The sequence below is a fragment of the Glycine soja genome, chromosome 15, assembly GCF_004193775.1.
Source record: "Glycine soja cultivar W05 chromosome 15, ASM419377v2, whole genome shotgun sequence".
NCBI classification, from domain to species: domain Eukaryota; kingdom Viridiplantae; phylum Streptophyta; class Magnoliopsida; order Fabales; family Fabaceae; genus Glycine; species Glycine soja.
Genome location: NC_041016.1, coordinates 44,426,862 through 44,442,861, shown reverse-complemented (window position 1 = coordinate 44,442,861; position 16,000 = coordinate 44,426,862). Strand labels below are relative to the sequence as shown.

Sequence of the window (16,000 nt, the reverse complement as noted above, 5' to 3'; positions counted from 1 at the left end):
GGAAGAAATGGAAACAATATCCAAAAGATTTGAAGAACTTGATGTTTGTGGTAAGTTTACTTTGAAGACTAAACTTTGGGAAATTGCATACCCTGATCAAAATTCGATGTGTCCTCCTCCAGCAAAGGTTAACACAAAAGGTGCATCGAAGAAACCAATGAACAGAAACCCAAGGTCAACAAAACGCAATCCATCTTACTGGGACTATGTAGATGCTTTTCATTTATGCAAAATAGCAATTCGTCAGTGAGGCATAGTGCATCATCTTCTGAGCAGCCCAATCCAAAAACGATCATGCCTATGTTGGATCAATTTTAGCCATTTATCCACGACTTCATTCATAACATTGTTGATGTCAAAGCTGATGGAAACTGTGGATATCGGTCGGTTGTCGATTTATTAGGTATGGGTGAAGACTCTTAGTCGGTGGTCCGCAACCATCTGCTTAAAGAACTTAACAAATTCTCAGAAGAATATATCAAGCTCTTTGGTGGCACAGATAGATTTGTGGAATTAAGGATGTCACTACTTGTTGATGGGTTAACCAAGGTATTTAATTTATGCTTTTTATTTTTAAGAATTAACTTCGACGTCTATATTTGTTTCATTCAGGTGACTATGGATAAGTGGATGGATATAACCGACATGGTATATGTCATTGCATCAAGGTATAATGTAATTCTTGTATCCTTGTCTCAACAACAAAGCATTACGTTCTTTCCTCTTAGAAGTCAACCACCGGCAGATTCTTCAGTGCATCGAATAATTTGTATCGGTCACATCTATGGCAATCATTTTGTTCAGGTACATTCTAGATATAAAGTGTTTTTTTTTATATTTACACTACAATCAGTTGTGTACCATTGAGTTAATTTTTTTTTAATGTACAACAGGTTTATTTAAAAGACCGTTGTCCTTTACCGCTTGTAGCATTGTTATGGTCTAGCAATTGTCATCCTCAGGCAAAGTAGTGGTCAACTCCATATATTAGTAGAATGCAACATTACAAAAGCTTCATGATGTTCAAAAGAGACTATGTTGACATAAATGATGATTGAACATATACCTTTTAATGACTGATCGTTTTTAATTTGAATCTCACATTAGAGTTATGTATCTTTGTATATTTGTTCCATTAACAAAAAATTATTACTTAATTCTTGCGTTAAGAAAAAAATTAACTGATGCAACTAAAATAAAGTATGCATGTATGATAAATCATTGTTTGAGTTGACAATACATTGTGAAATGCATGCGTGTTAACATAAAGCATGACATGACATTGTAAGACTTGATTACACATTCAGAACTGATGCAAGATAAAGCATGTCATGTCATTGGTGTAGTTGACAACACAGACAGAAATCATGTGCATGTGTATGTATTTATTTTAAAAAATTGAAGCAATGATACTGAAACTCATCTATATATATGACATAGTCGAACACTGTAAAAAATCACACATTCTATCCTAACCCAACTCTTAGAACAAATTATGACATTCTTGGGAGAAACAAACATTCAGACAATTGTGAACTCGACATTAGGTTTTATTTTTTCAAATGGATCCATCACAATGACAGTGGTGTTTATTTTCAAACTTCCACTCCAGTACCCATTCAAGTATCTAACGGTTGTGATTTTAAAATGTTAAAAACCAGAATACACAATACCCTTCAGCTAACCGACAAATAATATTTGGATGAAATTTACTACCGGCAGTTATTCACAGATACAGGTAACCATCTTCGCTTTCAATGTATGCAACTGAAAAATGATGATGATGTTAACACAATGTTAATGTGTAATCATCAATTTTCATGTGTTGGTCCGATTGAGTTATTATGCACCATTGGTAGAACACCAGATGATATACTAAACTTACTTGAAGCCACTATGACCCCTACTCATGTGCCCTGTTATATTACAATGGGAGGTGGAACATGCCACGCCAAAATAAGTTTGTTGGTTACTCGTTCACAGGAAAAAATCCCAAAAAGTTTGACATTCCAGGATGTACCATGGATGAACTGAAGGATTTGATCAAGCAAGTTGCGCCTCATGGGATTCCCCCTTATGGTATTCATGAAACACAAACGGTAAGGCGATTGTTTTTTTGACAACCAAGTCACTATGAGTATTCAGATAAAATTATCAAATTCGAAATAATTGAACTGAAAACCAACAATGACGTGCTAAAGGTGTTAGTGCAGTCTAACTACTGGAAAAAATTTGGGCCAATAGAAATTTTAGCTGTTTTTAATAAACATATAATGGAAATGGAAGACGACTTGTCCTTGTCGCAAAATTAGCATGGCTTAGTTATAGTATTTGATGCAAATTTTATTTCTTTCCACTATGTTGAAGTTAATGTAATGTTTGAATTTGTGTCCATTATCGTATAATGATTATTTTATGTTGAAGGTTTACCTAAATCAACAAATTCGTTAAATTAAAATGATAACAGTGGGACCAGAAAATAAATTTGTTGGTAAATAAAAAAGTATAGAAAGATAAAAAAACAAAGAGAGTAAATATACAATAAAAAAAATAACTCCCCTTCTATGAACTACATAAAAAACAGAGAGATTAAGTAAAAAATAAAAAACAAAGAGATTAAATAATAAATAAAAAAAAATTGTGATCATACTACTTGTATGAAAGTATAGGGACTCTAAAAGGATAGGTAGGGACAAAACCTTGCATATTTTTTAAATTGACAAGGCATTGGTTTTCGATGGTGTGGGCACTATAAAAGGAATCCAACTCTTTTTCTTATTTATAATAATTTAAAGGTCAATTAAATTTTTATTCCTTTAACTTTTTTAAATGTAAATATTTAGTCTTTTAATTTTTTTCTACAACTTTTAGTTTTTGTCGGTTTTTTAAATTAATTTTAAATATAAAATAAATGAAGAACTAAAAAAAGGAAAAATGAGAACTAATTTTAAATAATAAAAATAAAGGAAAGACCAAAAATGGAAAAAAAATAAAACTAAAAATACTAATGAAAAATTAAAAAATATAAAAATTATGGAACTAAAAATTTAATTATAAAAAATGCGATTTATTATAATCTTATTATAACCCATAAATAAAGACATGTTAATGCATGTCTACCCTCTACATATATACACTTTATTGATAATTCAAGAATCTTGTTCAAGGCCGGCCTTAGGCCTTCTCTGGGTGTGTAATGATATGGAACAACTAAAAAGGACTCAAAAAAAAAGTTATATGATTGTATTATTGTATGGTGTGATGACATAGGATGAATATTTGAGAACCAAGACCAATCAAAAAATTGTTTACGAACTAAAATCCATTTGAAAAATTTTAAACACTAAAAAGTTAGTTAATTCTTATTTTTGATATTTTATTTTTGTAAATAGATTCAAATTACTAATTTTATTTTATGTCTCTTTTGTTTATCTAATTAAAATATAGCATGTGATTAAAAAATATTATCCTAATGATTATCTTTTTTGTTATGTGTTAGCTTTATAAAATTATATCAAATGAATCTTTAGTTAAATGTGACATCAATATTTAATGGATTTATGATAATAAAGTTAAAATATTTGTTTTTTTTAACAACATAAGAAAATAAAAGTAAAATTATAAAAGAAATCAAATTAAATGCTAGTATATTTATAAAAATATGTAAGCTTTAATATTGAATGATATTTTGGTAATGATAGACAATCGCGATTGAATTATAAAATTTCTTTGACAGATAAAATATAAAAATTGAATTAAATTATAAAAAAATAATATTTAAAAAGTATATAAATAAATTAAAAATCTAAAATAGGTAGTTTGCTTCAAAATAGTTTTTAGTAAGAGAATAAGAATAAAAATTTCTAAATTAGTTACATCCATATCGTATTATTTTAAATTAGTTTTTAGTTATTTGCTTCAATTTTAAATGACATTCATACTATTTCGACGAATTTTGAATGAATTTGGAATCAAGTAATTTAAAAATAACATTAAAACATTAACACTAATATTATAAACAAAAATAACTTAAAATATACAAAATGTTCAATCAAAAACAAAAATGTATTAAAATACAAGAAAAGTATATACATCGTCCAAATATGATAATATCAAATGTGTAAAGAAACTATGGTTGATCCATGCGCCGCCTACGTCGAGACCTCACATACACAATGCGGTCTTCTGTGACACCCCTGGCAATCCTGAGGCATTGTTCGATGACCTCATGTGTCTCTGTGCCTGGTGTGACTATCCCTAGGTTGAGATGACGCTCCAACCTTTTAGCGATCGCATGGCAAGCCTCCTGTTAAATAGAAAATAAACAAATTACACAATAGTATTAAAATAATTTACATAAATGACATTTGATACATATCTTGCAAATAGTCAAACTTACCACTGCATGTCTAGGCTCGTCCTCATCAGAATGGGCATGTGTCGATGTTGCTGCTGGCTCCGGGACCTGAGGGATATGTCTGGGCTGCGTCGCAAGTGCATCTCGCGGCAGATCTGATGGCTATGCCACGGTCATGAATGGATGAGAAATGACGAAGAACCAGTCCATGTAGTCCGCCGCACACTGACCTGGCATAACACACATCTCACCTGCTGGCGCAAGATTGTCTGAGTAGTGCATCCACTTGTCATCTATCTCATCAAATGACTCCCATGAATCGACAGGCGGTGCAGGAATACTCTGGACGTATCCGAACTGGCACATAACCCTCTATGCTCAGAGTCTGACAGCAACGGGCCCCCAGCGGAGCTGACCGGAAAAGCATGAAATCAAGTGAAACTCCTGGACCGATCGATGCTCCCCATAAGGCATTCAACAGACATCAGGAATCCTGAGTCGATCAATATGCTACCTATACGTCTTTGTATATATGGTCTTCATAGTCTTCTTAGTAGCAATCCATCCACATGCACGTGGTGACACCTTGTCGTAGTACAGATCAGCGATCCACAACTAACGAAAAGTGCTCATATATCCAACACTACAAAGGTTACATGAAAATCATACAAATTTCAAATGAACATATAAAATACCCTAATTAAAACATTGTTGTAATTAACTTATGAAAAACATATTAATTACCTGTAAGAGGGTGATGTAACCAGCAAGCTGTCGGTTGGTGCTGATACAAGCATCATTCAAGTGATCATACTTATGCACGAGGGCAGTAGCTCCCCATGCATACCTCCCAGTCTGACTAAGGTCACGTAGAGCATCTAAGAAGACAACATGAACATAGGTTGCACTCTTGTTAGCAAAAAGAGTGCAACCCAGAAGATGAAGAAGATAGGCATGAGTTGCAGTTGTCCAATGTCTGGCCTGACATCTACTCTAATATATATCTCGTACCCAAGATAGGCGTACGTATGGTCCATGACAATGCCCTGTCTTGACCCTGGATGCCTCTGGTGAGAGACCAGTAGTAAGTCAACCAACATCAATGCCACCTCATCGACGTGCAGAGGCTGGAAGGTATGGAAATCACCAACGATGGACAGATGAAGAAGAGACGCCACGTCGTCCAGGGTGATGGTAACCTCCCCCACGGGAAGATGGAAACTACTGGTCTCCCTGTGCCACCTCTCCACAAACGAGGATATAAGTCCCCGATCGCCAGTGTCTACTAAACACGCGATCAAAGGACTTAGTCCTGTGCTAGCAACTAGCCCCTCAATGATAGGGACAGGCCTACCTAATTTCTGCAACTTCCTCCCATGGGAGGATAACTTCAATTCAGGACGTTCCTAAATTGAAGTATAAAGGAATAGACAATTCATTAACATAATATTTTAAAGGAACACAAATTTCAATAATAACACATACTAAACAAATAACTTAAATTGAAAATTATAAATACCTCTTCCGTTCATACGCTGGCTGCAACATGCTCAGCATACTTGGTAAGCACGGATGGATCGGTCGATCCACCTGGAAATCCCTCAAGCTCATCTACAGCAGCCTTTGCACCGATGTCTGCACCAGGTGGATGTACGTCTGCACCAGTGTCTGAACCAGATGGATGACCGTCTGCACCAGCATCTGCAACTACCATAGGCTCATCAGTAGCTACCACAGGGTCATCCTCGGCAACAGGGACAGTTCCCCGTTGCCTGCATGCCGATGCGGTAGGCCTTCGCCGCTAGGGAGCATCATCAGAATCATGAAGATCCTCTCTCCCCAAAGCTCTGCCAATAACCCTACCTAAGGCATGACCTAAACCTCTCGTCCTAACCATGATCTGCAAATGTCTACCAAAAATTTCATCGCTAATTTCATTGACTCAAAGTCATGCAAGTTCTAAGGATGTTTAAGTGATGTTGAAGGATTTCATTGATTTCATTGGTGTAACACTGATTTGATTGACTCAAAGTCATGCAAGTTCTAAGGATTTCATTGACTCTAGGGATTTCATTGACTCAGAATTTTGGTGTAACACTTTTTATGGAGCAATCAAGGATATAATTGAGTTAGACTGTTATGGTCACTTCAAGTTTCTAATGTTTAAGTGTGATTGGTTTGAGGGTGAAGAAGATTAATTTGGGTTGACCATGTGTCGCAAACCACAAACACTGGCCATGTACAACATCATTAAAAATTGGAGGTGATGGTGTTGTTGAGTGTCAAGGAGAACAATGTGGGTCTCAACTCCCACACCAACATCGATAAATAAGTCCAAAGACTCTGGCTAGGGACCAATGAGTCAACAGAAAACTTCTACAAACAACAATGTATGTCCTTATAAAAAGCAGAAGACAACACAATCCACTCATAATTAAGGTATTTGACTGAACTTGTAAAATGCAAGCAGAATGAATGAAAAACTTGGTAGGGTTATGATAGAGTTCTTAAGTGACTAAAAAATGTGGTTATGATTGCACTCCATCTGCCTTTCAATGATGCTGCAAACATTTACGGCAACAAAACTTTGAGTATGTTACTTAAGCAACTATGAGTATGAAATCACACATACAATTACGTATTATCTAAATAAAGTTTTGAAATTGGTTATGTTACTTAAACTCACCTAGATAAGACTTTTGTTGTTATCTAGTAACACCAGTAACTAATTTTTTATATCAGACCTCATCCAAATGAGTGTTCAGGAAGTGATCTAGATGGAGATATCTAAGCTTTTGAAAATAAAACAGTTGAATGATTGCAGCATGGAGGCAACATGCTCTAACTGCATAACTCATGAGAGTTTATAGGGTTCTAAGCTTTTAGCATGATTTTGGGATTCTAATGAGTGACTAAATTTAAGGGCTTCAAACACAGAAGTAGGAGAAAACTTTCAACAAAACTAGAGATTGGTTAATGAGAGGAGACAGAGACATGAAAGTAGTGTTGCAACTTAATAGTTTGTGTTCCTATTTTCAATTTGTTATTCAATAACATTCAGGATATAAATAAAGTAATAAACCAATATATACTATAAGTGGACCACTAAAACCTTCAAAATATAAATTCACACCAACCAAAATATCTTAAACAAACATTATACAATATCAAACATCATACAATACAAACCAAAAAGCCTCAAAACCAAATTTCAAACCAATATCAACTTCATCAAAGAGTTAACACATAATTTCAAACTTATTTCATTACTCAATCGTACTATACTTCAGCCTAAAAGCCTCAAAAGAAACCCTAAACCCTAATTAAAAACCATTTTTCATAATTTATAACCTAATTTCCACTTTTAAAAATTAAAATAGATTCTTACGGATCAACTTGATCCATAAGAAGGTTATGGATCAACTTGATCCATAAGAAGGTTATGGATCAACTTGATCCATAAGAAGCTTATGGATCAACTTGATCCATAAGAAGCTTATGGATCAACTTGATCCGTAAGCTTCATGCGGATCAAGTTGATCCGTAACCTAGTTCACGGGCAAAACTGCTTGCGGATCAACTATTTCCAACTACGAATCATCTTAATCCTAACCTATACCAACAACGAAAGACCTAAATCCCTATGCGGATCAATACTATCCTACGAAGTACACTACAAAACCAGAAATGGAAGCACGAACGCAGAAGGGAGAATGCGCTTACCTCAACGTCGATGGAGCAGCACAACCAGAAGAAGAACGCGCAAGGTAAAGAGCACCACCACCACACCACCAACAATGGTGAAGAATCAACAACCACGCTGCCGGAAGCAAGAACGCACAAAGCCCAGTCAAGGTTGCAGAAGCAAGAATCACGCGCAGAAGGAAGAAGAACTGAGGTCGTGGAAGGAAGAAGAAGACTAACAGGCGCAGAAGAAATTTGTATTGCTGGGTGTACAAATTTTAAAAAAAAATTGTTAAGGGTATTTAGGTATTTTCCGCTTAAGTGTTGGGAGCACTAATAATAATGTTGGGTGCACCTAGCATCACCTGCTGTTAAAATGGGTTTAAACCCATGGCCTAATCATGCTTATTACGGGTTGTTGAGCCAGACCCAAAAAGAGAAAAATTTTATAGCTAATTGTAACTTGACCCAATCCACTTACGACCTGACCCATCCAGGTTGAACCCGTGATGGGTCAGGTTAGTTCACCTAAAAAAATAAACTATTAATATTTTATAATATTTTTTAAAACTGTTTTGTTCATTTAACTAGCAATGAAATAAAACTCACTTAAAATATACTTTTAGTATTTTATGATATTGTTCAATATTATGTTATTTAGTGTTTTGGTCAACATTTTTAAATATTTTGTTCTTATAGTTTTAGACTTTAGCTTGTGATAATATGTGTTGTTGGGGTGTGGGCAATGAAAATTGTAATTTAACTAATATTTTTTAATTTATTTTTTTTAAAACATAATTTTTTTGTTGAATTTTCTTTTAGAAAGTTAAATATTTTTTATTTTATTTTAGGTGGATTTGTGGATTAACCCGTTTAATCTACAACATGATGGGTCACGATAATTCACTTTTTTTTTAATTAACTTTAAGTGAAACTGTCCAGTTTAAGTTTAAGAAGTGAATCTAGATGAATTGGATCCAAATGAACCAAATCAGTCCATTTTAACCACTCTAGCTACAATATAGACCTAGCTCCCCCTAAATACACAATGAAAGCATTTACTAACTTAACCGTTGAAATAAATCCCCCGGGATCAACCTAGTGTTGGGATTGGGGTAAGTAATAAAAACTTAAGATTCAATTCTTATTATCGTAAAAAAAATTCTTAAATTTATCAAAAAAAGAAAAAGAGAAATGCTTAATTGCACTTTTTGTTGCATGAAATAAGACGAATGTTTTTTAAAGATTAATTTTATATAAGTAACTTCCCGTCAAATGCAAATAATCACTTGCTGTTTTTTTAAAATGTTTACACGTGTCCATTCGTATATTTCGTGCAAATTTTCTTTCGCACCAAATAGCAGCGCTCAAAAAGAAAACTTAATCTTTGAATTGTTTAGTCACACGTTTAAATGCAATTTTCTTCGTCTAAATTGAACCTACTTGCAGTAGCTTTGCATTTTATAGGTGATTGAGTGTGTTGTAAAATATTTCCAAAAATAAAGCTCGGTCAAGACAATGTGAGCCATCTTAGACCGCTCCAAGTCTAATTTATGGTGAATTTAAAGTTTAGTGTAAATTCGAGAATTTTAAAGTAATAAAAATATTTTGCTCAATAAAATAAAAAAAATATTGATTAAATGTTGTAAACCATATCAAGTGCACCACCACACATTTATTGTGTGAAAAATAATATGTATTTATGCTTGCATTTTTTTAATCATGTTATTAGTTATTAATACAAAGATTTTGATAATATATTTTAGTTAGTTTTTAATTTTTTTTATTAGTTAAAAGATTTGTTTAATAATTCGATAAATAAGTTCTTTTAGTAGCTTTTATAATCTTTTAAAATACTACTAAAGTATTTTTTAAAAATGTTAGGTTTTATTTTTTTTAATATTTTCTTCTTTTTTTATCATTAATACATTTGTCAAATTTCTTGATTATTCTTTTTAAATAAATCATGATTTTATCATTTTTTTCATCATTTTATACTTTTAAGTTATTTTAATGGTTAATAAATTAGTTTTGTAGTTTTTAGTTATAAGTTGACTTCTCAACTTTCAACTAATTTTTTATTTAGTTTTATCAAGCATGTATCAACTTTATCCATGACTAATTTTCATTAAAAAACTTGATTGGTTATTTTTAATAGGATTCTTCTCTCTCAATCACCTTTATTTCATCCACAAAACTGAATATGAAACATTGTTTAAGTGGATCATCTACCGTATTACTTGGACAAACTACGTGTTGTGTTATTTGTTTGTCTGAATAACTAATGCATGATTTTTTTCCTTTCACCCTTCTCTTTGTCTTCAAGAATGGATAGTTTTGCGTTCACTCCTCGGCTTGCACAATATAGTACTACTTGTTTTCTCTTTGTTAAACATGCAATTTTTGACCCAAAAAAAAAAAATGCAAGCAAACATGAGAATCCATTCCCCTAAAGCTTTCTCTGATTTCCTAGTTGCCGAAAGTTAACGTCATATTCAATCCGAGGGACTAGCATTGGACTTCTACCACATTGTGCCTTGAAAAAGAAGACAAAGCCATCAAAATTGTTAGGTGGGCAAGATCCCAAATCAATTGTTGCGTATGGAATATGAATTGATTGAATATTCAAATAAATCAGGTTAAATTAATTTGTAGGTTATTATTAAACTCTTTAGAAATTTAGAAAAAGAGTTAGGTTTAACTGAAGAGATTAATTACTCACAACAAAGTGAAATTTGAATATTCTCGCTAAAACTATCTTTAACGGTGCATCTATCATGATATCTACCCCATTGGACGAGAATCCTAAATAGGATCGTGTGCTTATAAAAGCATGTGTTAAAAACCATTTAGTGGGTCACCTATCACAGCAAAACAGACTTTTATAAATAAAATAAAAAATTAATTTACAATTAAGTGCTTACTATCTTCATTTTTTCAATTAGACATTTTTATTATTCTATCTTCTTTTACTGTAATTTTCATGCATTGTTACTCGCAATTAACTAAAACATTTATCTCTCTACTGTCTTAAACAACACTCTTACTGTATATTTAATCTTCTTAAACACTAATCACTTTTAATCTACATTCTTCTATCTTTATTTCTAAATTAAAGTTTAATATATTTCTTAAAAAACCATCAATAGTTAAAAATAACTTTATATTACAAATTAAATTATTCATTATAAATTTAAAAATATTTTATTTTATTATAAATTAAACATTTATCTTATACAATACTACGCTAATTACAAATTATAAAAACTTATTTAAAAATCTCTAAATAGTTCAATGACCCACAATTTAATTTACCTAATAAATAAATATTTACCTCTGGGTTATGGAAGTAATTGACACTAACTTTAAGTGTTTATTACACCTCCCCTTAAGAGCAAGTACGAGGTAATATTCACACCGGAAACTCAAAAGCCAATCTACCATAGTATTACTAATTCTTTTGGTCTTCGGGCTACTGTATGTCTGTATCAGCTATGCAGTAAAACAAGCTTGTACCAACTACCAACATAAAACATGAAAAGGAAAATAAAACCTCCTATGAAACATCGAGAAACATCAAGAGGGTGACAAAATGTTCCATCAGATTTTATAATTTTAGGGGAGGAAATGGATAAGGTGACACTGTGACATTACCCTCAATATTGCATTGGCATTGTAACAAAAACACGAATATTACATGGAATTACCTGTTCTCACCCAACTTCTTATGGGTAAGGGAAAGAATAATCAATTATGGTCTTTTCCCTTCTTTCTTTGGCTCTTTGTCTTTAAATTCAATAGTGTCTAATTAGCCACTGAGTGCATCCATATTACTTCTTATGAAGATGATGATTGCCATTTCAATCCAAAAGTTTATAAAGAAAATACCAACATTTTCAGAAACAGAGCAATGCACTCAGATTTAGGAACATTCTTTGTCGACATCATTCCTATCAGTTTCATCACTGGTTAAAATTCTGCAATGGATTAGAGGGTTAAGGTGTTGGAAAACAACAGCACATTCAACAAAACATGGCATGAACTGACTATGATGATGTTCAGAAAGCATCACAAACAGTCATTACCAAGACCCCACGAAAGACATTTTACATTATTAGCACATTTGCACAATATCTGAGAACTAAAATGAACATTACAATAACAAGGAATCATTATAAAATCAATGGCCATATTATTTGCTAATCCTTATGATTGATCACAGCAGTATATATTTCAATTGCCCCGTAGAGAAACCCTGTCCCCACTGAGAAACACAATTCTCACAGATACATGCCATTTTCACATTTTTGACATGCTGCATTCAAACAATTCAGAACTTATGTGCCATCAAAAATTCATTTAGACACAAGAAGAAATATGAGATAACAAATAGAAAAAACAAACACAAACTCTCAATATACACTGTAATGGACAATATTTGCAAATCGCTTTGATAATAACACTAAATATTTACATTGTTTCGAGAAGAAACACTCCTCGGTATTGTGAATGAACTACAACGGCCATCATCATACTCAAACCCATGTGGTATTTTTTTTGTGTGGAAGATAAAAATCACACTCTTGAACAAAATGCAGTTCAAGGAGCTGAAAAAAGAAACCATCCGCTCATAACACAAATAAAACAACAAGAAAAAACACCCAATAAAAAAAATTCAAGGAGTGTTTTGAATCACCGCGTAACCTTTAACCAAACTCATTCCATCCAAACACCTTCAAATCACATAACCACACCTAAACTTGTGCACATCCTATATATGCAAAAACAACCACCACAAAAACCTACACACAGTTCCTCACATGCTTTCAATGTCATTCTCCAATCAAAATTGAAGTTTCACTCTGACAACCTGCGTTGATCTTCAATGCAAACCTCTATTACATACTGGAACCAATTCTGATTAGATAACAGAACCGAATACACACAAGACCGAAGCTTCACAACAATAATCCATGTTGATCTTCAATGCAAACCTTCACCCCACACGTGAAACTCCAATTCTGATTAGATAACAACACCAAAAACACACGAAATTGGAGCTTCACTATGTAATCCATGTTGATCTTCAATGCAAAGTTGCAAACCTTCACCCCACACGTTAAACTCCAATTCTGACTGGACAACAACACCAGAACCAAAAGGAATCGCATCTAAGTTTCATGCAAAACATCAACTACACACACCAAGGTTTCAAATTTTTCTTCTTTTTTATTTCTTTTTTTCTGTTTTATTTTTATTTTTTGCAAACTTCAAGAAGAGCAACAATTAGGACACCGAATCAAGCCATTCTCATTGCACTCCAAACACCTCTTCAACACCTCTTCATCCTCATCAAAGACCTTCCTACTCCCACTGCAGTTCCCACACGGCACAAACCTCACATCCCCACAACTCTCACAAACAAACCCTCCTTTGGTCCGTGGCAACCCTTCCAGAACCTTCTCCAGCTCCCCCACCTCCCACATGTGCTTGATGACGTCAGCACCCCCCACGTGCCGCCCCCTTATAAAAACCTGCGGAAGCGCCACGTGTCCCTTCTTGTTGTTGTTATTGTTATTCTCTCCAAACAACGCGCTCATCAACTCCTTACGGTAATTCGCGTCCATCGAAATGTCGCGCTCGTCAACCCAAACCCTAAATCCCCGAAATATCATCCGCACCGCGTAGCAATCTTCGTAGGTTCTTCGAATTCCACGCAAGCTAGTGAAGTACAACACGATCCGATCCTCGGTTCCCGGTAATCGGATCGCCGGCGAATCGAGCGATTTCGACGCGGAATCGGAGTTTGAGTTTTCGATGAATTTCGAGGGTTTGAGCTTTGGATTTTTTTGTTTTTCCGGAGAGGAAGGTTTTGCGGATTCGAAGAAGCTGCAGAGGCGCTTGACGACGCTGCCGCCGCCGCCGCCGCGCCCGGATTCGACGAGCTTCGTGAGCGAACGGTCCAGCTGCGGCGGCTTCTGCGGCGGTGGTTCGTTGCGGAGCGTGGTGAGGGAGCGGTTGAAGAAGGAGAACCTAGACGACGTCGTTTTGGCGCCGTTGTTGTTGTTTCCGAGTTCAGCCATGGACCCTGTTTTTTCGCATCACGAAACGCAAAAATGGTTCAGTTTTAAACAGGTAAATAATTATAATTAATAACAAGAAAAATAATAAATAAATATTTTTTAATTGTGAATGTTGTGATTGATGATGATACCTTGAGAGAGAGAGGGAAGATGAAGGCGGTGAGGGGCGGTGGTTGTGTTGTTTTGTGGCGGTTGTCGTTTTGAGGAGAGTGTTTGCGTTTTGCTGTTAGTTAGTCGTTTGGTTTGTGTTGTGTGTTGTCGTTGGAGGTGTGTTTGTTTTGTTTTCTGCGTTTCGGGGTTTTGCAGAGAGAAAGAGAAAAAAAGAAAGAAAGAGAGATTGTTAAATGTTTGAACTTTCTGTTTTCTTAGGCTTTTGTTTTGTATGAACTTTAGAGAGAGAGAGTCCAAGCTAAGAAGGCAAGAATTTGCACTTTTGTTGAAGGAAAATTAGATGAAGAAAAGAAAAAGAAATGTGGTTTTTGTTTATTTATTTACTCATTCTATGTTTCTTTTGTGGAGAGAGAGAGAGAAAAAAAATCAACGAGTGCTTTTGGAGTAATCGTGAGAGAGGTGCTAAAAAAGTTGGCATGGTGCTTAATTTACCTGCCGTGTTAGGTTTGGTAAGAAAAACTAACTAAAGAAGCATTTAATATAATATTAAATGTTCATTATTAATTTATTAAGTTATATACTCCAAAAAGAGCCAATACAGTAGTTTTTTTTTCTCTATCAAAGACTGGTACCTAATAATTTAGGATAACTCGTACATTTTTTTATTAACAAATTGTGTTAGACCCGAAAAATAATGATTAAATCCTCATTTTCATCAATAAAATGTTATTTCTATTTTTAAATGGTTTTTAAAATAAGAAAACTATATAAATAATTTCTAAGTATTAAAAATGATAATAAGTAAACCTTCAAAGTTCAAACATTGAAAATTTTATTAAATTGATCTCTAAAAGTTAGAAAAAAATAACAGCTTAGATATTAAATTAGTAGATATTCAATATTCAGGATTATTTATATGATTTGTTAAGAAATTATATAAATAATAATAATACTTAAGAGGTTATATTGATAATTTCTTTCTATTTAAATTAGTGTGCTGATAATTAAGTTAACAATGTTGATCATGTCGTGACATATCAATACAGCAATTATATATCTTGAATTTATTTATGAACAGAGATGAAATTAGTGTAACTTTCATAATTTTTATATTATTTTTATAATTTGATATAAAATATGATTTTTATTGATTTAATCATTGAATTATATTTATATATTATTAGAATGTTTGTATCAAATTTTATTAAAATTGAATAACAATAATAAATATATAATCAAATGATTCATATTTTAGTATATTTTAAAATTTTATATATATGATCGATATGAATTTTTAATCTAACTTCAAATTTTAAAGAAAATGTTATCTAAATAAAAAATTATAAAATGATGTAATAATTATCAAAGTTATATAAATATAATTTAAACTTTTATTTATTTATATTGATAATTATATAATTTAATTTAATAAATAATTATTTAAAATGTATAAAAAATATTAGTTTTTCTAAATTTTATTTTTAAAAACATGACCATTGAAACATAAACTAATAAAATCATGACTACCGGAAAAAAAATTAATAATCTAATGTGACGTAAGACAAATTGTGTTATTGTTAAAAACTTAACCATCAAATCATTAAGTGCAAATTTCCTTATTTTTGAAAATTAGAGACTAAATATCTCTATTTTTTTTAATAGATAATCAAAATTACAGATTAAAACAGAAAGATTAAGATTACATTTTGGCCTTAAAAAAATTAGTTGCGGGAAGTTTTGCTGATGATGTTGTTGGTAAACCACA

The 16,000-nt window shown here is 33.0% G+C and overlaps 1 protein-coding gene across 1 annotated transcript; it reads right to left on the bottom strand.

Annotated features, from left to right (window-relative positions):
• Window positions 1-12,431: 12,431 nt before the first annotated feature.
• On the bottom strand, window positions 12,432-14,597 carry LOC114388343 (uncharacterized protein At5g39865-like). Its single transcript, XM_028348770.1, has 2 exons — window positions 14,256-14,597; window positions 12,432-14,129 (listed from the first exon to the last, which is right to left on the bottom strand). Exon 2 carries the CDS (start codon window positions 14,122-14,124, stop codon window positions 13,312-13,314), a length of 813 nt encoding a protein of 270 aa, XP_028204571.1. The 5' UTR covers window positions 14,125-14,129; window positions 14,256-14,597; the 3' UTR covers window positions 12,432-13,311.
• Between the last annotated feature and the right edge of the window lie 1,403 nt (window positions 14,598-16,000).